A 20,229-nucleotide genomic window follows, 5' to 3' on the forward strand; every position below is an offset into this window, starting at 1 on the left:
CAATCACTAATTCATTTATTCATTTGTTCATTCGTTTCTCATCAGTTTATACAATTTTTCATTCATTTATTCATTCATTCATTCATTCATTCATTTCGATTAATGATTGATTTTTTTGTTTAGTCATTCATTTGCTCATTCATTAATTCATTTGGATTATTAATTCATTCATTTTCTCAATCATGTATTCATTAATTCATTTATTAATTTGTTCATTCATTTTTACATTTATTAATTCATTCATTTGTTCATTCATTACTTTGTCTAATAATTAATTTATTCATTTAAATTTTCATTCATTGATTATATTATTACTTCATTTGTTCATTCATTCATTTTTTCATTTATATTTTCATTCCTTCATTTTTTTATTTATTAATGATCATGAATTAATTTGTTCATTCGTTCGTTTAATCATTCGTTTATTCATTCATTCATTTGTTCATTCATTCACTTGTTCATTCATTTATTTGTTCATGTATTAATTCATTTTGATTATTCATTCATTTGTTCATTCATTAATTCATTTGGATTATTCATTCTTTCATTCATTCATTCATTTGTTCAGTCATTTATTTGTTTATTCGTTCATTCATCCATTTGTTCATTCATTATTTCATTAATTCTTTTAGTTGTTCATCCATTCATTTGTCCATTAATTTACTTATTTTTTTCATTCATTAATTTTTATTATTTTATTCATTAATTTGTTTATTCATTTGTCCATTCATTAATTTACTCGTTTATTTTTTCATTTATTAATTCTATAATTTTTTTGTTAATTCGTTCATTCATTCATTCATTCATTCATTCTTTCTGGCTGTGACCCCAAAAAACATTTGTTAAAGGTTGGAATACAGTCTCATTTGGTTATGCCAGTCAACTTAATTTATTTACATTTTGATAATATAAATTCCAGTGTGTATTTGGTGAGTAAATTTGATTACACACCAAATTTGATTGTTTCCTTCAAAAAATGATTTCATCCCAATCTTAACTGAATCAGAATGATTGATTCATTCATTCATCGATAATATGCTCTACTAGATCCACTACTTCTTTCCTTCTTCACACTTTTCTGTGTGGATTGATGCCTGCCAGAGTTATTTTGTCTGTGTCTTTGTTAAAAGCTTTCTTCTCTCTTCCTCAACGTCCTGTGCAGATTGAGCTGCTCAGATGATCCACAAAGCAGCAGATGAAAGATAAATCATATGTTCATTTTCAGTGTTAAAAGACGAGACAAATTCATTCATTCTCTTCTCTTCTTTGCAGCACACTCAACTCTGGCAAAGAATACAAGAATTATTTCTTAAATGCACTTAAAGGTCTATTTCTGTATCATTTGTTTAGTATCAGTTTCTTCAAAATCAAATTGTGACTATAATTATGACATTATTTTATGTCTCGTGAAGTCGGAGAACTCAAATAGCTGTTTATTAATTTTAGCAATATTATAACTGACAGTATAGTGGACACTTTCAATTATGATTTAGCAAAAGTTAATAAAGAGATAGAGATATGACAAGAATACATATACAAAATATATTATGATACAAGTCTAACTTTAAATTTTTCATGAATTTATTCAGTTTTTTCATTCATTCATTTTTCATTAATTAATTATTAATTCAATAATTTGTTGTTCAATTATTTGTACATTCTTATTTTTTGTTCATTCATTCATTTGTTTGTTCATTCATAATTTTTTTCATTCATTACTTTATTCTTTCATTCCTTCATTTGTACATTAATTTGTTCAATCATATTTTTTTCATTTATTAATTCATTTATTTGTTCATTCATTCATTTTTTCATTGATTAATTCATTCCTTCATTAATTTTTTCAGTCATTAATAAATTTTTACATTAATTTGTTCAATCATTTGTTCATTCATAATTTTTTTCATGCATTAATTTAATCATTTGTTCATTCTTTTTTTGTCATTAACTGATTCATTTGTTCATTCAATTCCATTTCTTATTTTTTCATTTATTTATTCATTCTTTCAATCAATTAATTTATTTGTTCATTCATTCATCTTCATTTATTCATTTGTAATTCATTGCTTCATTCATTCATTTGTTCATTCATTCCTTTATTCAATCATTAGATCATTTATATTTTTTCATTCAATCATTAATTCGTTCAATCCTTTGTTTATTTATTGGTTCATCCATTCATTTGTTCAATTATTTGTTCATTCATTATTTTTTCATTCATTAATTAGTTCATTCATTTATTTGTCTATTCATTCATTCATTCATTCATTTTCATTCATTATTTTCTTCATTCATTTGCTTATTCATTTCTTCACTTATTCATTCATTTGTTCATTCATTCACTTATCTATTAATTTGTTCGTTCTTTCATTTTTTCATTCATTTTTTTTTCATTCAATAATCAGTTCATTTATTCGTCTATTCATTCGTTCGTTTTTTCATTCAATGTTTTCTTTGTTCGTTCACTTATTCATTTATTTGCTTATTTATTCATTTTGTTCATTCATTCATTCTTTCATTCCTTTGTTCAATTATTTGCTTATTCAATATTTTTTTAATTTATTCATTTGTTCATTCATTTCTTTTTTCATCAGTTCTTTTATTCAATCATTTGTTCATTCATTCACTTATTAATTTTTTCATTCATTCATTCATTTAATTATATATTAATTCATCATTTTTTCATTCATTCATTCGTTCATTCATTCACTTGTCCAGTTGTTTATTCACTTGCTTTTTCATTAATGTTTTCATTCATTAATCCATTCGTTTGTTCATTCATTCATTGACTGTGGATGTTGAAAATACAGTTTAACAGTGACTTTTATTTAGATTTTAGTAGTCTGAAACAATATTGTATGAAAAGAATTAAGCAACCGAAAAAGTACTGACCGTTTATTACCCTTTATATGTAGGCCTACTGTAATTTTCAACACCAGTACAGACTTCAAAATATTACTACAGTACACCAGTTTACTATAGTAAAAACTAAGTTATACTCAGTATTTATTGGTTCATCAGTTCTCTGTGGTTAATAAGTCTATACAGTGCTATTTAACAAAGTGTTGTAAATATACAGTAGCATATAAGAAACACAAAAAGATTTACCATATAGTACGTGGCTTAAAATGGCATTTTTACGGTTATAGGCTACTGTAGGTCTAGTTGTGGGTGTAAACTGACCTTACTGTCAACGAGTGTTTCATTTGTGTGTTTTTATAGCTTAAGAATTGGCTGAACTGAAAACACCTGAGCTTTGTAAAACCCAATAACATTTGCCTCAGTTTTTTATGGCCCTCATTCGTTCACCTGTTCTAAGTTTGATCAAGGGCAAATCTCCAGTGGAAACGTGTTTATGGACGGCCTCGGGGATGGAGGAAACTCGCGAGCTTTGCAATGTTCATTTTTGTTTTTACGAGAGCAAAATGTGCGCGCTCCTCGTCCGCCATTTGCATAAACGCGGCGCATATTTATGACGCGTCTGTCAGCCGGAGCCGCGGCGCGCTAAATCCAGACCCTAAAACTGCCAGAGGCTCCGATTGACAAGTGTGTGAGTGACAGTGTGGATATTTCTCCAGCAATATCAGCGACAGAGGATTGCTTAAAAACAGCCCCGCGCTTTTACTGCCTCCATGTTTCCACTCGACACACTCGCGCCGGTGTATCTGAATGATGAGAGGCTGTATAAACGAGGGGAAATGTCCTCACACTGGTGTTGGAAAGTTACTGGATTACGTTTATTAAAGGGGTAGTTCACTCAAAATTAGCATACTGTAATCAATTAGGCATACTCGCCCTTGTTTCCAATCCTGTTTGAGTTTCTTTTGTTAAACACAAAAGAAGATATTTTGAAAAATGTTGAAATCCTGTAACCATTGACCTTCATGGTAATTGTTTTTCCTACTATGAAAGTCAATGGTTACAGGTTTTCAGATTCTTCAAAATGTCATGTGCTCAACTGAAAAAATAAACTTATTAAGATTAAGGGCGAGTAAATCATGAGTAAATTTTCATTTTGGGATGGACTGTCCTTTTAAAGTCACCATGAAATCAAAATTTAGTCTTCAATTTTGTATGTATGTAGTAGTTCTTGTTATAAACGATATATCAGTGGACTTCATTATTTTGTAAAAATCTATTTGCCCTTATAAAGCTTAATCAAATGCTGTAACCTTCCCATAGAAATGACTTTCTTCACTTCCTGATCACGTAGAAATCTTTAAGGTGGGGCTATCATTCCTTTAAGGCGGAGCTACCTGTCATTTGGGGCGGGGCTGATAAATTAAGGCAAAATTATTAGTCCTTTAAGGTGGAGCTATCAGTCAGTGGGGGCGGGGCTTGTAATTTAAGGCAAAATTATTAGTCCTTTAAGGTGGAGCTATCAGTCATTTGGGGCGGGGCTTGTCATTTAGGGCAGAATTATTAGTCCTTTAAGGTGGAGCTACCAGTCAGTTGGGGCGGGGCTTGTCATTTAGGGCAGAATTATTAGTCCTTAAGGGTGGAACTACCAGTCAGTTGGGGCGGGGCTTGTCATTTAGGGCAGAATTATTAGTCCTTTAAGGTGGAGCTACCTGTCAGTTGGGGCGGGGCTTGTCATTTAGGGCAGAATTATTAGTCCTTTAAGATGAAGCTACCAGTCCATTGGGGCGGGGCTTGTCATTTAGGGCAGAACTATCAGTCCTTTAAGGCGGAGCTACCAGTCCATTTTGGCAGGTCTTGTCATTTGAGGCGAAACTATTAGTCCTTTCATGGTGGAGCTACCAGTCCTTGACTCCTTGGGGGCGGAGCTTGTCATTTAGGGCAGAACTATCTGTCCTTTAAGGCAGACCTACTAGTCCTTTGGGGCGGGGCTTGTAATTTAAGGCGGAACTATTAGTCATTTAGGGCAGAGCTACCAATCATTTGAGGTGGGTTTTGTGATTTAGGGCAGAACTATTAGTCCTTTTATGGTGGAGCTCCCAGTCCTTTGGAATGGGGCTTGTAATTTAAGGTGGAACTATTAGTTCTTTAATGTGGAGCTAACAGTCCTTTGGGGCGGAGCTTGTCATTTAAGACAGAATTATCAGTCCTTTAAGGCGGAGCCACCAGTCATTTGGGGCGGGGCTTGTCATTTAGGGTGGAATTATTAGTCCTTAAAGGCGGAGCTACCAGTGATTTGGGCAGGGCTTGTCATTTAAGGCAGAACTATCATTCTTTTAAGGCGGAGCTACCAGTCCTTTGGGGCAGAACTATTAGTCCTTTAAGGAGGATCTACCAGCCCTTTGGGGCAGGGGTTGTCATTTAAGAAAGAGCTATCAGTTCTTAAAGGCGGAGCCACTAGTCCTTTGGGGCAGGGCTCATTTAAGGCAGACCTATTAATCCTTTAAAGTGGAGCTATTAATCATTCAGGGCGGAGCTTTCAGTGCTTTTGGCCAGGGTTATCATTCCTTTATGGGGGGGGTCTATCAGTAAATGGAGGGTGGGACTATCAGTCATTTTGGGTGGGGCTATCAGGGCGTGTCTCGCTTTTGCTCGAAATTTGTTTATTCAACCTTCCTTCATTTTATTAGTAACACCCATCTTCAAACAAACTAACTGGCTCCCAAAGAACATAATGGTGCACCTCCAGCATTTTTCTCTTATTTCATCATTTCAAGTGAATGTAAACCACAACAGCGGAAAAAGAAGAATCTTAACTTTATGTTTCATGCTGACTTTAAGTGTAAACATATAGCGAGTTTAGTAAGGGGATCATACTCTACTTACTTTAATAGGCCTGTTGCATATGTTAGTTTCACCAGAGAAATGGGATGATTCACGCTTAAATGAAAAGATATTCTATAGTCACTCTGTCACTTTCCTTATCATTGTGCTTTTCAACTATACTATTGTAAACTACTTGAATTACTCTGTTGTGGTAATTACAATGGCCAAGATAACATGACGGATGTAATATAAACATGTGAGCCATAGTGTTGTTTTCTACAATTATAGGGTACATTATACTACAATACATCTGTTGTAAAAACTAAAGCATACTACAATATTTATTACAGTTCATCATTAACAGTGTTGTAAACTCTACTGTAACGCACCTCACCATAGTATGGTTCATAAACACTTTAATATTCCATATATATTACTTTATGTTGCCAATAAGGCTGATACCTCATGTGCATGCTGTTTTTCCCTCTAAAATGATGTCATTTCCTGGATGATCTCATTTTTAGAACTGCTTTTGTTTAAAAGGCGAGCACAAGATTATGGTTGTTTACGTCATCCCCAAATATGTGATTTCACCTCCTTCACTGATGTGCTGTTGTGTGTTGTATTAATAGCCTACAACAGATCTTAATTAAATTATTAAATGAATTTTTTAATTATTTATGTATTTAAAACGATAGTAAACCTGTTGCCTTAAAATTAAACGAACAGTGTGGATATTACAAGTAAATGATGACAGAATTTTCAGTTTTGCGTGAACCGTCCCTTTAAATTTGTGCGTTTCTTTTTTTCTGATGAATGCAAAAGAAGATGTTTAGTAAAATGTTTGAAACCTGTAACCATTGACTTGCATAGTATTTGTTTTTCCTACAATAGAAGTCAATGGTTACAGGTTTTCAAACATTTTCAAAATATCTTCTCTTGTGTTCAACAGAAACTCATAAAGGCATGAAACCGCTTGCGTAAATGGCGAGTAATCTTTCATTTTTAGGTGAACTATCCCTTTAAGTTAAGTTACAAAGAGTGTACTCGCGTTTTTTTACAGTAATGATTTGCTTTCTATTGTGTATTTGAATCCACTGAGTGTTAATGACTGTTTTTGGAGGCTCATATGCACATAATAACCCTGTCAGGATGGTGTAGATGGAGCGCTGAGCTTTCTAAGAGCAGCGTGAGCTCATATTTCAGACGCTGAGGTCAGACTGTGACTCACGGCCGTCTCTCATTCACACACACACGCACACACTCAAACACACACACACACACACACACACTTCCCATCAACTCTGAATCATGACGATGATGATGATGGAGGTCAAATTCACTCAGGTGTCCATCACACACACACACACACACACACACACACACACACACACACACACACACAAACAAACAATAGCTCCATGTTTAATCATATGTATCAGGAAACTCCATAAATTCTGCCCGGGTGAGTAAGAACTGAGTTTGATCACAGCGTAACTCCATGTACAGTAAGCAGGACAGTGAATGTTTCCATATAAGCATAAAGGTTATTGTGCATATAATGTCTGAGTTCATAATATTCATCTCGCTTCTACACTTGCGCTGAGTTAATGCTGTTTTAGCCTCAGTTTATGGCCACAAGATATTTGTTTATTTAATGTTGGATCATCAGCAGTCGATATAGTGTAACTTTCATTCATTCATTTTCTTGTCGGCTTAGTCCCTTTATTAATCTGTGGTCGCCACAATGGAATGAACCACCAACTTATCCAGTTCCAGCCGCAACCCATCTCTGGGAAACATCAACACACACATTCACACACACAATCATACAGTACAGACAATTTAGCCCACACAATTCACCTGTACCGCATGTCTTTGGACTGTGGGGGAAACCGGAGCACCCGGAGGAAACCCACACGAACGCAGGGAGAACATGCAAACTCCACACAGTAACGCCAGCTGAGCCAAGGCTCAAACCAGCGACCTTTTTGCTGTGAGGTGACAGCACTACATACTGCGCCACTGCTTCGCCGAGTGTAACTTTTATTTTATTTTTTATTCTAAGATGAGGACAACATCTGATTTCTTGTATTTGCAAAGTTATAGATGCAAAGTTATAGTTTTCATTATTTTATTATTGCTAGAGCCAAAAAACACACTTTGTTATCTGCAAGTAAATGTGATCAGTGCAACGACCAATCAAAAGCAGGCTTTGTGCTGTCACTTGAATATTCATGAGCTTTGTTTAGGCCTACTTTTCAACGGAAAACGATTAAAAACATGGCGATCGGTATAGAGCGAGAGTAAACTGGAGACGTGAATGCCTTAATTAATCACTTAATCGATTAATTTCAAGATATTTCAAAAGTCAGAACAAAGTCAAAGTAAAAACACTGGTTTTAAAATCGTCATTCACGTGCTGCGATTTGTTGCTAACCGTATGAATATGCAAATAAGAAGATAAACAGAAGGGAACACATTTCCAGAACCGATTTCAAATGTACGTTCTTATTTGCATATTCATAAGGTTAATAACAAATCGCAGCACGAGAGTGGATGACGTGCTGACTTTGGGAATATCTCGAATTAACTGATTTACTAATTAATTAAGTCATTCATGTCTCTAGTTCACTCGTTTATCGTTCTTCGTGTTTTAACCGTTTTCCCCTGAAAGGTATACGAAGCTCATGAATATGTAAGTATTACAGCACAAAGCCAGTTTTTGATTGGTCGATCACTCATCACCTTCATTCGCTGATAACAAAGGTTTATTTTATAGTTTATTTTAAGTATAATAAACTAAAAGTTACGAGTTACCCTCATCTTTAAAAACTACACTATAATAATCGCTAAATTAAACGACGGAGCAGGATTACAGTGTGCTGAAAGCTGTGGTCGGCAGATTTGTGTTAGTCTGAAGCCGTTTTCCTCTCTGAGGGAGATTTCGCTGTGAGATCCTCGTGTGTGTTTATAATGAGTAATTCTGAATCACTCATGTCGTCTGTCTGCCCATTGTGTGATCTGATATTAATATAATCAGCTCTAGACATCATCATAACTCTGTGATATTCGAGTCCACAGACAGGACAGACTGTTTGATGCGTCACGTGCTTTGAAGTTTGTCGATGACGCAACGCGTTTGGCGCAAATCCACATTTCTGCCAGATTTGGGTAAAAATACAAGAGCAAGTCATTGGTTTCTCTCAGGTGTTATTTTTATAAGGAGATGAGTTGGTTTCTTTCTTGATCTTCTATATCTTATTTAAGAGGTATATTGTCATACATTTAGTATATATATATATATATATATATATATATATATATATATATATATATATATATATATATATATATATATATATATATATATATATATATATATATGCAGCTTTCTATAGATAATAACAGGAGTTACTCTAAACTGAAGCTTGCTTATGCTAGAAACATCTGGAAAACTCCTGTAGGCCTGTGTGTGAATGCGTTTGAGTCGATTTCAATGTATAACGTTAGTGCGTCCTCTGCTGGTAAGAGTGTGTATGACACATGTGATCAACTTGAATGGTCAATATCATTGTGTTAGATCAGGGGTGTCCAAACTCGGTCCTTGAGGGCCGGTGTCCTGCATATTTTAGTTCTAACCCCAGTTAAACACACCTGAACAAGCTAGTCAAGCTGTTTTAGGTATACTTAAAACTTCCAGGCAGGCGTGTGTTGGAGGAAGTTGGAGCTAAACTGTGCTGGACACCGGCCGCAGCTCTGCATAGTTTAGCTCCAACTCACACCTGCTTAATAGTCTGCACTAGACTTGAACACCTTGATTTGTTGGATCAGCTGTGTTTGATTAGGGTTGGAGCAAGGCTGTGCTGAGCTGCGGCCCTCCAGGAATCAAGTTGGAGACCTCTGTATTAGATGAAGGCAAGTTTACAGTAATTTAAACGCATGTTTCATATTTAACAGGCTTTTTAAATTGATTAATCAGCCTATTAAAGACCTTTAACTACTTTAAAATACTATTAATACTGATAAAAAAACAAACAAAACTTGCAATAAATTCTTCAATTGTATTACTTTGGATCTGGTATGATTAGAAAAGAGTAGAACTGGGTAACTTTTTAATGCAGTGTTAACCCTTATGTGCTGTTGGGTCGTTTTCATCCTCTCTGGGGTGATTTTGAGTCTTAATTTGGCCATTATTTTCTCTGTGTTTCAGCTAAGGGAATGATTTTTGCTGACAAATCTTTGACATGTATTTTGAGAAAATGCTTTGAAGTAATCATAAAAAAGCTCAACGATACACTCTGGGCAAATTGACTCCCCTTTTGTTCTGTTCAGGATGAAAACGTCCACAGAATTAAACTGCTGTGAAAATGCATCAGATTAATTCTTTTTCAATACTTTTGCTTAAATCTGCTAATCAACCTCAGCCCTGATCAAAATGACTAAATTGTTGTCGGTGCCAGTGGTGTAGTGGTTAGTGCGTTGACACATGCACTCCTGTGCTCACGGCTCACGTAGTTCGATTCCCGCCTCGCAATCCTCCTGTCCTTTTCCTCTCTCTGCTCCTCATGCTTTCCTGTCAATGCTCTATACTTTCCTATCCATTAAAGGTGAAAACCTCCTATATATATATACTTATATATATACTTATATATATATAAATACTTCTCGATTGTTTAAAAAATTACAGGATTTTAGATTTAAGTATTTATTAATTTATACACACAAACATTTCCTTTGAATTACAGCAAATGTTTTTATACATGGTCTTATATATATTTAACTTTATTTCAGCGTTCATATTTAAGTTTGTTTTGATTAAAAACACATTCATAACAAATTTGTTTTTGCTTTTAATCTACTATTTTTACTGTTATTATGTAATTTGGTATTGAAATATGTATTTATTTAATAAATAATATTTTTAACCATTTTAATTTGCTTCTTTATTTCAGTTTTAATATTTTTTAATTGAAAAAACACTTTCAACTGTTTTTTTTTATTTATTTATTATTATTTTTTTTACTTTTTTTAACTTTTTTTTTTACTTTTTCTACTATTTTTGCGATAATTTATTATTTATATAATGTGGCTTAAAATATGTATTATTCTTAAATAAATAGTTATTTTTTAACAATTTTAATTATTCATCTACTATTAGAAAAGCAATCAATCTGATGCATTTTTGCAGCAGTTTACATAATTCAGTGGATGTTGTCATCTTGAACATAACAAAAGGTTATAGTAAATTTGAACAGTGCACAAGGGTTCATTTGTAGATTAAGCATTGTTATTAAGTATATTAGGTATACATTATTGTTGTGATTTAATATATGAAGTATTTAAATAGTAGATGAATGATTTAAATGGATAGTAGTAACTATTTATTTAAGAATTATACATATTTTTAAGACAAGATGAGAGTAAAAGCAGTAGATAAAAAGTAAAAACAAAACCAGTCAAAAACCAGTTTTTTTGTAATAAAAATATTAAAAATAAAATAAAGAAGCAAATTAAAAAGGTTAAAAATAATTATTTATAAAAAAACACATTTCTAAGACAAATGACATAATAACAGTAAAAATAGTAGATAAAAAGTGTCAAAACTCAAATATTAAAGCTAAAATAAAGTAAAATATATATTAGACGAAATCTAAAAACATTTGCTGTAATTCAAAGGAAATGTTTGTGTATATAAATGAATAAATACTTCAATAATATATATATATATATAAATAGTTAATAAAATACCTAATTACAAATATTTGTTCTATGATTGGCTCAATGCAATCTGGCAGATATTTTTATTTCATTGTTTATCAATTGGCTCGGTGGTTAGCACTTTCGCCTCACAGCAAGAAGGTCGCTGGTTTGACTCCCATCTGGGCCAGTTGGCATTTCTGTGTGGAGTTTGCATGTTCTCCCTGTGGGTTTACTCTGGGCACTCTGGTTTCCCACACAGTCCAAACACATGTGCTATGGGGGAATTGATAAACTAAATTGGATGTAGTGTATAAGTGTGTGTGTGTGTGTGTGTGTGTGGGTGGGTGTGTGTGTGTGGGTGTTTCCCAGTACTGGGTTACAGCTGGAAGGGCATCCACTGTGTAAAACATATGCTGGTTCATTCCTCTGTGGTGACCCCTGATGAATAAAGGCACTAAGCCGATGGAAGATGAATGTTTATCAATATATCAGACTTGGTTGCAGCTTGTTGTAGCATACTTTTTTATTTATTAATGTCGGATCTTAATTTAATGCTGGGTTAAAATCTGTAAAGCACAGATGATCAGGAAAGGCAGAAGGAAAGAAGGCACTTACAACAAACACGACATCAGTCAGAAATGAGCAAATGAGCAGAATACACTGAATAAAACACATCAAATACATGCAGAACTACATGGCAAAATAAATAAAGTCAAGCACACGTCTACAGTTATCATGACTGAAACCTGATGTTATTCGCCTTCCTAACTAAGGTTAGAAAAATAGCATAAATATATAAACCATACGAGACGGTACATCCACAGACACGTACATCTTTCAGCGCTATACATATAAAACTCTTTATGAAAAATAACTCTTTATAAACACGCCTGGTAAACTCGGAGCAAGATTCGCCAACGTTTTAAGTGCTTCAAAATCTCCTTCAGTTTCATGACACGTCTACAAAATACTCCTGTTTCAGCTTCAAAATATATCTGCGCTCATTTCATTGGTTGATCAGTTTGATTGTGATTAATTAGATGGTCTTTTTGTAGCTAATCGGTTCATTTCACACAGGAATATTTCACCCAAAAACCTGCTGTTGTTTTTTTTGCTAACCCACATGCAACCTATTTTTGTATTTTGATTAACCTTCATACAACTGCTATGTAAAATATCAAGACCGGCTATAATTTAATTTAATTGCTGTATCAAATATCGCTAGCAATTAGCTAAATCAAGTAAACGAATCAGTAAAATGTGGCCAACGACTTAACTAAAACAAAGGAATGAATCAGTAACTTGTGTCAATGATTCACTTAAAACAAAGGAATGAATCAGTAACGTGTGTCAATGATTCACTTAAAACTAAGAAATGAATCAGTAACGTGTGTCAATGATTCACTTAAAACAAAGGAATGAATCTGTAACGTGTCAATGATTCAGTTAAAACAAAGGAACGAATCAGTAACGTGTAATGATTCACTTAATATAAAAGAGCGAATCAGTAACGTGTCAATGATTCACTTGAAATAAAGGAATGAATCAGTAACATGTGTCAATGATTCACTTAAAATAAATGAACGAATCAGTAACGTGTGTAAATGATTCACTTAAAATAAAAGAACGAATCTGTAATGAGTCAATGAGTCACTTAAAATAATGGAACGAATCAGTAAAAGTGTCAATTATTTACTTAAAATAAAGGAACGAATCAGTAAAAATGTGTCAATGATTCACCTTAAATGAATGAATCAGTAGAAATGTGTCAATTAGACTAAAACAAAGGAACGAATCAGTAAAATATGTCAATGATCCACTTAAAATAAATTAACAAATTAGTAAAATGTCAATGATTCACTTAACATAAATTAATGAACCAACAACCAATGAACCAATGAAACAGTGAAACTTTCAATGATTTACTTAAATTAAGGAAACGAACCAGTAAACAAATTGATTCACTTAAAATAAATTACTGAATCAGTATAAATGTGTTAATGATTTTCCTAAAACAAGGAACAAATCAGTAAAATGTGTCAATGATTCATTTAAAATAAAGTAACGAATCAGTAAAAATGTGTCAGTGATTCACTTAAACTAATGAATCAGTAAAAATGTGTCAGTGATTCACTTAAACTAATGAATCAGTAAAAATGTGTCAATGATTCACTTAAAATAAATTAACAAATCTGTAAAATTGTATCAATGGTTGTGTTACCTTGGCGAGGATTTATTGAATACTAATTAAAGAATCAGTACATTTCTAGAGTTTATCGTAAATTTGAGAAAGAATCAGAACAGCACTCTACAGTTTGTTGTAAAGCAAGAGAATAAAGTTTTTTTTGTAAAATAGGAGAATAAATCGCTACTATTTTCAGTAGTTTAACTTAAAATGAGAAAATGAATCAGTACAATGTTCTATATTTGACTGTAAATTTATAAATTAATCAGTACTATGTACTACAATTTAGCTTAAAGTCAGAGAATGAATCAGTATGATTTTTTACATTTTACCATAAAACAAGAAATGAATTGGTATGTATCTTTTATTTTGCATATCTATAGTTTTACGTTAAACAAGAATACGAATCGGCGCGTTTGTCATTTTGCATAAAAAAGAAAACGATTCAGTACGTTTCTATGGTTTTACGTAAAACAAGAAAACGAATCGGTGCGTTTCTATGGTTTTATAAAAAAAGATTCAGTACATATCTATGGTTTTAAGTAAAAAAAGAAACGAATTAGTATGTTTCTGTCATTTTACATAAAACAAGAAAATGTATTAGTATGTTTCTATAGTTTTACTTAAAACAAGAATACGAATCAGTACAACATTCTACAGTTTGATTAAAACAACAAAATCAATGCTCCATAGTTTAGCATAAAATGAGTGAATGACAGTACAAGGTTCTACTTTTTCTGTGTTATACTAATTTACTATAAATACTAAATTAATTCACGTTCTTTCTGATTTATTATCTATTTTTGTCGGTTACTTGTAATGTGTGGGTCTCTATAGGATATTTAAAAGTTTATTTTTTTATTTTTTGTGTAAATATTTCAATTGCTTGTTGGTAGATGGCTTTGGGTGAAAGACTCCTGTCAAGTAGTCGAGTAGAGTTTAAAGAGTTGTGGCAAGAAATAATTCAAGATATCGATTCGGAGGTTTTCAAAATGCGTCAGTATTCTCTCTTGAATCTATTCTGATTACAGCAGATGGTGCTCTAATCTAGTTTGTAAACAGCCAATGGCGCTCTAGGCTAGATTTCAAACAGCAGATGGCGCTCTAGGCTAGTTGACAGCAGATGGCGCTCTAGGCTAGTTTTTAAACAGCAGATGGCGCTCTAGGCTAGTTTTTAAACAGCAGATGGCGCTCTAGGCTAGTTGACAGCAGATGGCGCTCTAGGCTAGTTTTTAAACTGCAGATGGCGCTCTAGGCTAGTTTTTAAACAGCAGATGGCGCTCTAGGCTAGTTAACAGCAGATGGCGCTCTAGGCTAGTTGACAGCAGATGGCGCTCTAGGCTAGTTTTTAAACTGCAGATGGCGCTCTAGGCTAGTTGACAGCAGATGGCGCTCTAGGCTAGTTTTTAAACTGCAGATGGCGCTCTAGGCTAGTTGACAGCAGATGGCGCTCTAGGCTAGTTGACAGCAGATGGCGCTCTAGGCTAGTTTTTAAACTGCAGATGGCGCTCTAGGCTAGTTTTTAAACAGCAGATGGCGCTCTAGGCTAGTTAACAGCAGATGGCGCTCTAGGCTAGTTGACAGCAGATGGCGCTCTAGGCTAGTTTTTAAACTGCAGATGGCGCTCTAGGCTAGTTGACAGCAGATGGCGCTCTAGGCTAGTTAACAGCAGATGGCGCTCTAGGCTAGTTGACAGCAGATGGCACTCTAGGCTAGTTTTTAAACAGGAGATGGCGCTCTAGGCTAGTTTTTAAACAGCAGATGGCGCTCTAGGCTAGTTGACAGCAGATGGCGCTTTAGGCTAGTTTTTAAACAGCAGATGCTGCTCTAGGCTAGTTTTTAACAGCAGGTGGTGATCTAGGCTAGTTTTACAAGCAGATGGCGCTCTAGGCTATGTTTTACCAGCAGACAGCGCTCTAGACTAGAGATTAACGGCAAATGGTGCTGTAAGTTAGTTTGTACCCATATACTGAAATGCTCTAGTGTAAGCATATCCTTAAAAAAACGAGGAAGAGTGGCTACGGCTGAATGATATAAGTCAGATTTTGTGTCATGAGAGATTGATGTAAACACATCTCACTATAAACACTTATAATTTGCTTAAACCTTTCCTAACTATTGATGATCGTTTTAGGTTCAATTGGTATCTGTAATGCATTGGTTGCAAGCAGAATACTGCTGTTAGTAAAGCATACAGCGCCATCTGCTGTTAAAAACTAAGCTCAGAATTTATTCAAGGGAGAATTGAGGTCCATTTTGAAAATCTAGAAGATGCAGAATCAGGTTGTGTTATCAAAAGTACTGACCATGATACCAATTAGTACTGAAAGTGTATGTATCTCTGTAAGTGTAATCTTTGTAAGTGCTCCGTGCTTAAGCGATGATCATTGTAGCCAATCACAGTCATATCTGTTGAGCGCATGAACACATTGGCCAATCAGAGGAGTTTAAGAAGCCGTTGATCAGCATTCAGATGTGAAGTCACAGTGCCAAATGGTATCGCGGTCAGCACTTTTGACCTCATACGCTTGTTTGTTATGGATCAGTGTGAGGAGCTGCGGTCATTAGCCACGTCCTGCAGGCGTCTGAGCAGCGCCGTCTGGTTCTCCTGACACAGTCTTTTAGCAGGAGACTGCTGCTCTTCCTCCAGAGCGATGCTGCGCTTCTTGGTGGGCGTCTCGCCGGTTCGGATCATGGTGTTGATCTCTCGGAGCCGCTGTTGGATGAAGTCATGATGCTTTTTAGTGAATCTGAACATAAACAAGTTTTTTACAGGAAAGATTTGCTCTTACGTGTGACGGGCTGGAGCTGACGTAGTAGAAGATTTTGTCTCGTGGAGATATGGGGCTGCCGGTCTTGTGCGGAGAGATGTAGATGGAGTGATTGTGGGAAAGGAGGACGCGGCGTGGAGAGCCGATGCGCAGCGACGGATACGGACAGAGCGGAGGAGTTTCAGCCTGCTGACACACAAACGCAAGAGTTATTTTAGACTTTCTGAAGAAATTGTCTATTTTAATCATCGTCAAATGAGAAAAATAATCACTACAACGTTAAATACAGTGGAATTAAAACAATAGAATGAATGAGGACAACACAAACATGAAACTGTACAACATTTGAGGACACTGATCAGTCTTCAGTCTTGAGACCGCAGCAATGCAGACAGTAGTTACCCCATTTTTGGGCGAGTTGCTGGAGTAGCGCAGAGCGAAGGGTTTGATCTGTTTGATGTAGACGTGGTTGTAGAAGCGGATGAGGTCCCCCCGCTCCTCCTCCTGCTCCTGGGGCCCTCCCGGTGCCCGGGTCGGGGTGGATGGAGCGCTGCTAGGCTGGGGAATGGGCAGCGTACTGCTGGAGCGCATGGACACAGGACTGCTCTCACCGCTTGCTGTAAAGCAGGAATAAAACATGAAATTGTGTATAGCGCTGGGTGATTAATTAAAGTTGGTTATTATGCATATTTTGCTTGCTAGGTTAAAACGGTTGACTTGAAACTTTATTATGAAGCTTATTATCATATCTTCTCTTATTAACAAAGTGAAACTTGACAACAACAGATCCTAAAAATGTCGTAACATAGATTAGCCTTATATATTGTAGGCGAAGGTCAATTTCTTGCACTTTTTGTCAGTAAAATCGGTACAAATTTTAGATTTTTAGTCGTAGTTCACTTATAAGCTACTCAAAAATCAGTTTCAACACTCAAACCTTTTTCTTATCTCATTTTCGTCTGCTTATCTGGGGTCTTAGGAGAGAAGTCCAGACTTCCCTCTCCCCAGACACTCCCTCCAGCTCCTCTGGGAGAATCCCGAGGTGTTCCCAGGCCAGCCGAGAGACATAGTCCCTCTAGCGTGTCCTGGGTTTTCCCCGAGATATTCTCTCGATGGGACATGCCTGTAACACCTCCCTAGGTAGGCGTCCAGGAGGCATCCGAAACAGACGCCAGAGCCACCTCAGCTGACTTCTCTCGATGTGGAGGAGCAGCGGCTCTACTCCGAGCTCCTCCTGGGTGACAGAGCTCCTCACCCTATCAATAAGAGTGCGCCCTGCCACCCTGTGAAGGAAACAAATTTCGGCCGCTTGTATCTGAGATCTTGTTCTTTTGGTCATGACGCAAAACTCATGACCATAGGGGACAGTAGGAGCATAGATTGACCAGTAAATCAAGAGCTTTGCCTTTCGGCTTAGCTCCTTCTTTACCACAATGGACCGGTACATCGACCGCATTACTGTTGCACCAATCCGCAATATCATGCTCCATCCTTCCCTCACTCATGAACAAAACCCCAAAATACTTGAACTCTACCTGGGGTAAGGGGTTTCCTCCAACCTGGAGGAAATATATGAGAGCGTCTTCAGATGGCCGATCACACAACAGTGCTGTCCTGACGAGATGTGCATTACAAAGATTTGTTTAAGCCTTATTAAGAGGGCTAATCTCGACAAAAACAAAATCTTATCAGTGTCATAACAAAGAATTCTTAATTAACGCCTTAAATAATGTAGTTGATGGCAAGCATCAAGGGTTTATTGATTATGTCTGCCAAATGTAGGTATATATGTTCTTTACATTTAAACAGACAGTCTCTAATGTCTCAATGTTTTCAAGGCGACCTCTAATAAACAGACGATTCTCACGCTCTGCATAATATCACTCCGCCTGGTGCAGGCATGGTACAGCAGCACAGTTTCTTGACTATTACGCCAGAATGAGAGTATAGTTCCTAGCAATATTTACCTGGAAAATAGTCGTTTTTTTATTTTACGTCTTATTATACGATGTAACCACAGAATACTCCAGCTTTAAAAACGAAAATGTAAGTCCCTTTAAGTCAGAGTCCAGACTGAAGTACTACAACACAATAATATAACAGTAAATGGCAGAATTCAGTACAACACTCATGCTGTGAAAGGCTCAGTGAAATGTGTGTCACCTTGTTCTTGTGCTCCCTCAGTGGGTGAGCTCTGTCTGTGGGTGTTTTCAGTGTTTCCAGAGTGCCGTCTCTTTCTCCCAGAGATCAGCACACTTCTGTACACCTGAGATAGGAGTGTCGTCTCCATTAATAAAACAGTCTCATCAGCATCTTTAATGCTGCTTTACACACAGACTGAAACTCACACTGCTGCTGGCCTGAGGCTGAGATCTGTAGCACTTCATGATGTTCTGGAACGACTTGTCCTCTTTCGTCACCTAAAAAATAGAGTCAGTGGTCATTTCGAGACTTTCTTCCTGGTATTCTTTATTATGTTAGTGCAAAACATGGCCAATTTAATGACATTTCCTTAAATTGCATTTAGTTATGCACTAATATAACAACTGAAACCGATAACCGATAATTAACCGATATTGATAAATAATAACCGATATATACTGTAAATACAAATCTTTATATGATTTTTTAAAGGGATTTACAAATTGCAATTGTAAAGTAGTTTAACCAACAGAAATAATGTTTATTTTCATTACTGGTCTGATAATGATTATATTACGAATGAGCATTTATCGGCCACTACCGATATGGAGGCCGATATATATCATGCATGGCTGCAGTAAATATTGTTTCGATGTGAAATACCTTAGTCATGACGTAGATGGCGCACATGAGGAGCTGGTCAAGATGTCGGTCCATCATGAGGTCGGTGCAGTGGACAAGGGAATACTCGAAACAGGTCCAGATCTTCCTGCGCAGATCCGCACTGATGTCCAGTTTCGCACACAAGTCTCTGAGACGCACACTAGCTAGATGATACACCTGATGGAGAAACAATGCTGCTTAATCATGTGAGTGAAAAGAAAGAAACCCTCGCCAACATGGGGAGAACATGCAAACTCCACACAGAAATACCAACTGACCCAGCTGGGACTCGAACTAGCGACCTTCTTGCTGTGAGGCAACAGTGCTAACCACTGTGCTACCATAATAATAATAAAGACAACGACTTTGCTTATTTACAGTTACTTTTATCTTCTCTATATAATCAAGTTCTGTCTATATAATATTCAGGGTCTGGACACTGTGGAGGCCACTTCATGACTGCTAGTGTTCAATCAGCAAGTTTCCTTCTAAATGTGATTCGATGAGATGCTTAAATATGGTCATTATGACATTGTTAAGACTTGTGCACTGTACTGCATACTTGTTAACTATGATAGAAGGTTTAACAAGCACAGATCTTACTGTACCTTGCGGAAGAACAGGCAGAGAGAGCCTGTTTTCTGGGCCCGTTTGGTGGGTGTTCCCTGCTGAGGTGTCTTTTTGTCCTGTTTGGGAGGGCTGGGGTTGTTTTGCACGGCGCCCATAGGTGTTGTTGTGAGCTGCTGAGTGGTCAGGGTGCCTGTCAGAGTCTGGGCACTGAGGGTTGGCAGAGTCGCTCCAGCCTGACTCGTCACACTCACTTGCACTGGGATAAATGTGATTCCTCCGCTCTCATTCGCTATTCCTGCGATCAGAGTCAGTGGAGATGTAAGCAATCTGAATTTACAATAATTAATCATTTATCTTAGCAAACAATAACATATTTAATAAACAATAACATAATAGAAAGAGTCCTCTGAAGCCCTCCACCTCCCCCAGCACCACTTGTCTAAGACTCAATACCAATTGATACACCCGTACCTGATATTGGAAAAGTATGCTGTTTACACCAGATGCGGA

General features: G+C 36.0%; 3 protein-coding genes across 6 annotated transcripts in view; 1 reads left to right on the forward strand and 2 right to left on the reverse strand.

Annotated features, from left to right (window-relative positions):
- Positions 1 to 20,229, reverse strand: part of mphosph6 (M-phase phosphoprotein 6) — a 365,175-nt gene that overhangs the window by 52,232 nt on the left and 292,714 nt on the right. The gene's annotated exons all lie outside the window — the stretch shown is intronic.
- The window catches only part of rpgrip1l (RPGRIP1 like), a 135,279-nt gene that overhangs the window by 46,439 nt on the left and 68,611 nt on the right, over positions 1 to 20,229 (forward strand). The window lies entirely within an intron of this gene.
- The window catches only part of rbl2 (retinoblastoma-like 2 (p130)), a 32,400-nt gene continuing 24,062 nt past the window's right edge, over positions 11,892 to 20,229 (reverse strand). For 2 of the 3 annotated variants that reach the window (XM_002666954.8, XM_005163190.6), the window contains 7 exons: positions 19,758 to 20,014; positions 19,150 to 19,326; positions 18,693 to 18,764; positions 18,508 to 18,610; positions 16,747 to 16,961; positions 16,366 to 16,533; positions 11,892 to 16,289 (listed from right to left, as the gene is read on the reverse strand). In XM_002666954.8, the coding sequence (XP_002667000.4) occupies positions 16,116 to 16,289; positions 16,366 to 16,533; positions 16,747 to 16,961; positions 18,508 to 18,610; positions 18,693 to 18,764; positions 19,150 to 19,326; positions 19,758 to 20,014 (1,166 nt within the window). In that variant the 3' untranslated portion in view covers positions 11,892 to 16,115. The remainder of the gene's footprint in view (positions 16,290 to 16,365; positions 16,534 to 16,746; positions 16,962 to 18,507; positions 18,611 to 18,692; positions 18,765 to 19,149; positions 19,327 to 19,757; positions 20,015 to 20,229) is intronic. The other variant, XM_009298208.5, reaches the window with a different exon arrangement.

Source organism: Danio rerio, chromosome 25, assembly GCF_049306965.1.
Source record: "Danio rerio strain Tuebingen ecotype United States chromosome 25, GRCz12tu, whole genome shotgun sequence".
In the NCBI taxonomy this organism is placed as follows: domain Eukaryota; kingdom Metazoa; phylum Chordata; class Actinopteri; order Cypriniformes; family Danionidae; genus Danio; species Danio rerio.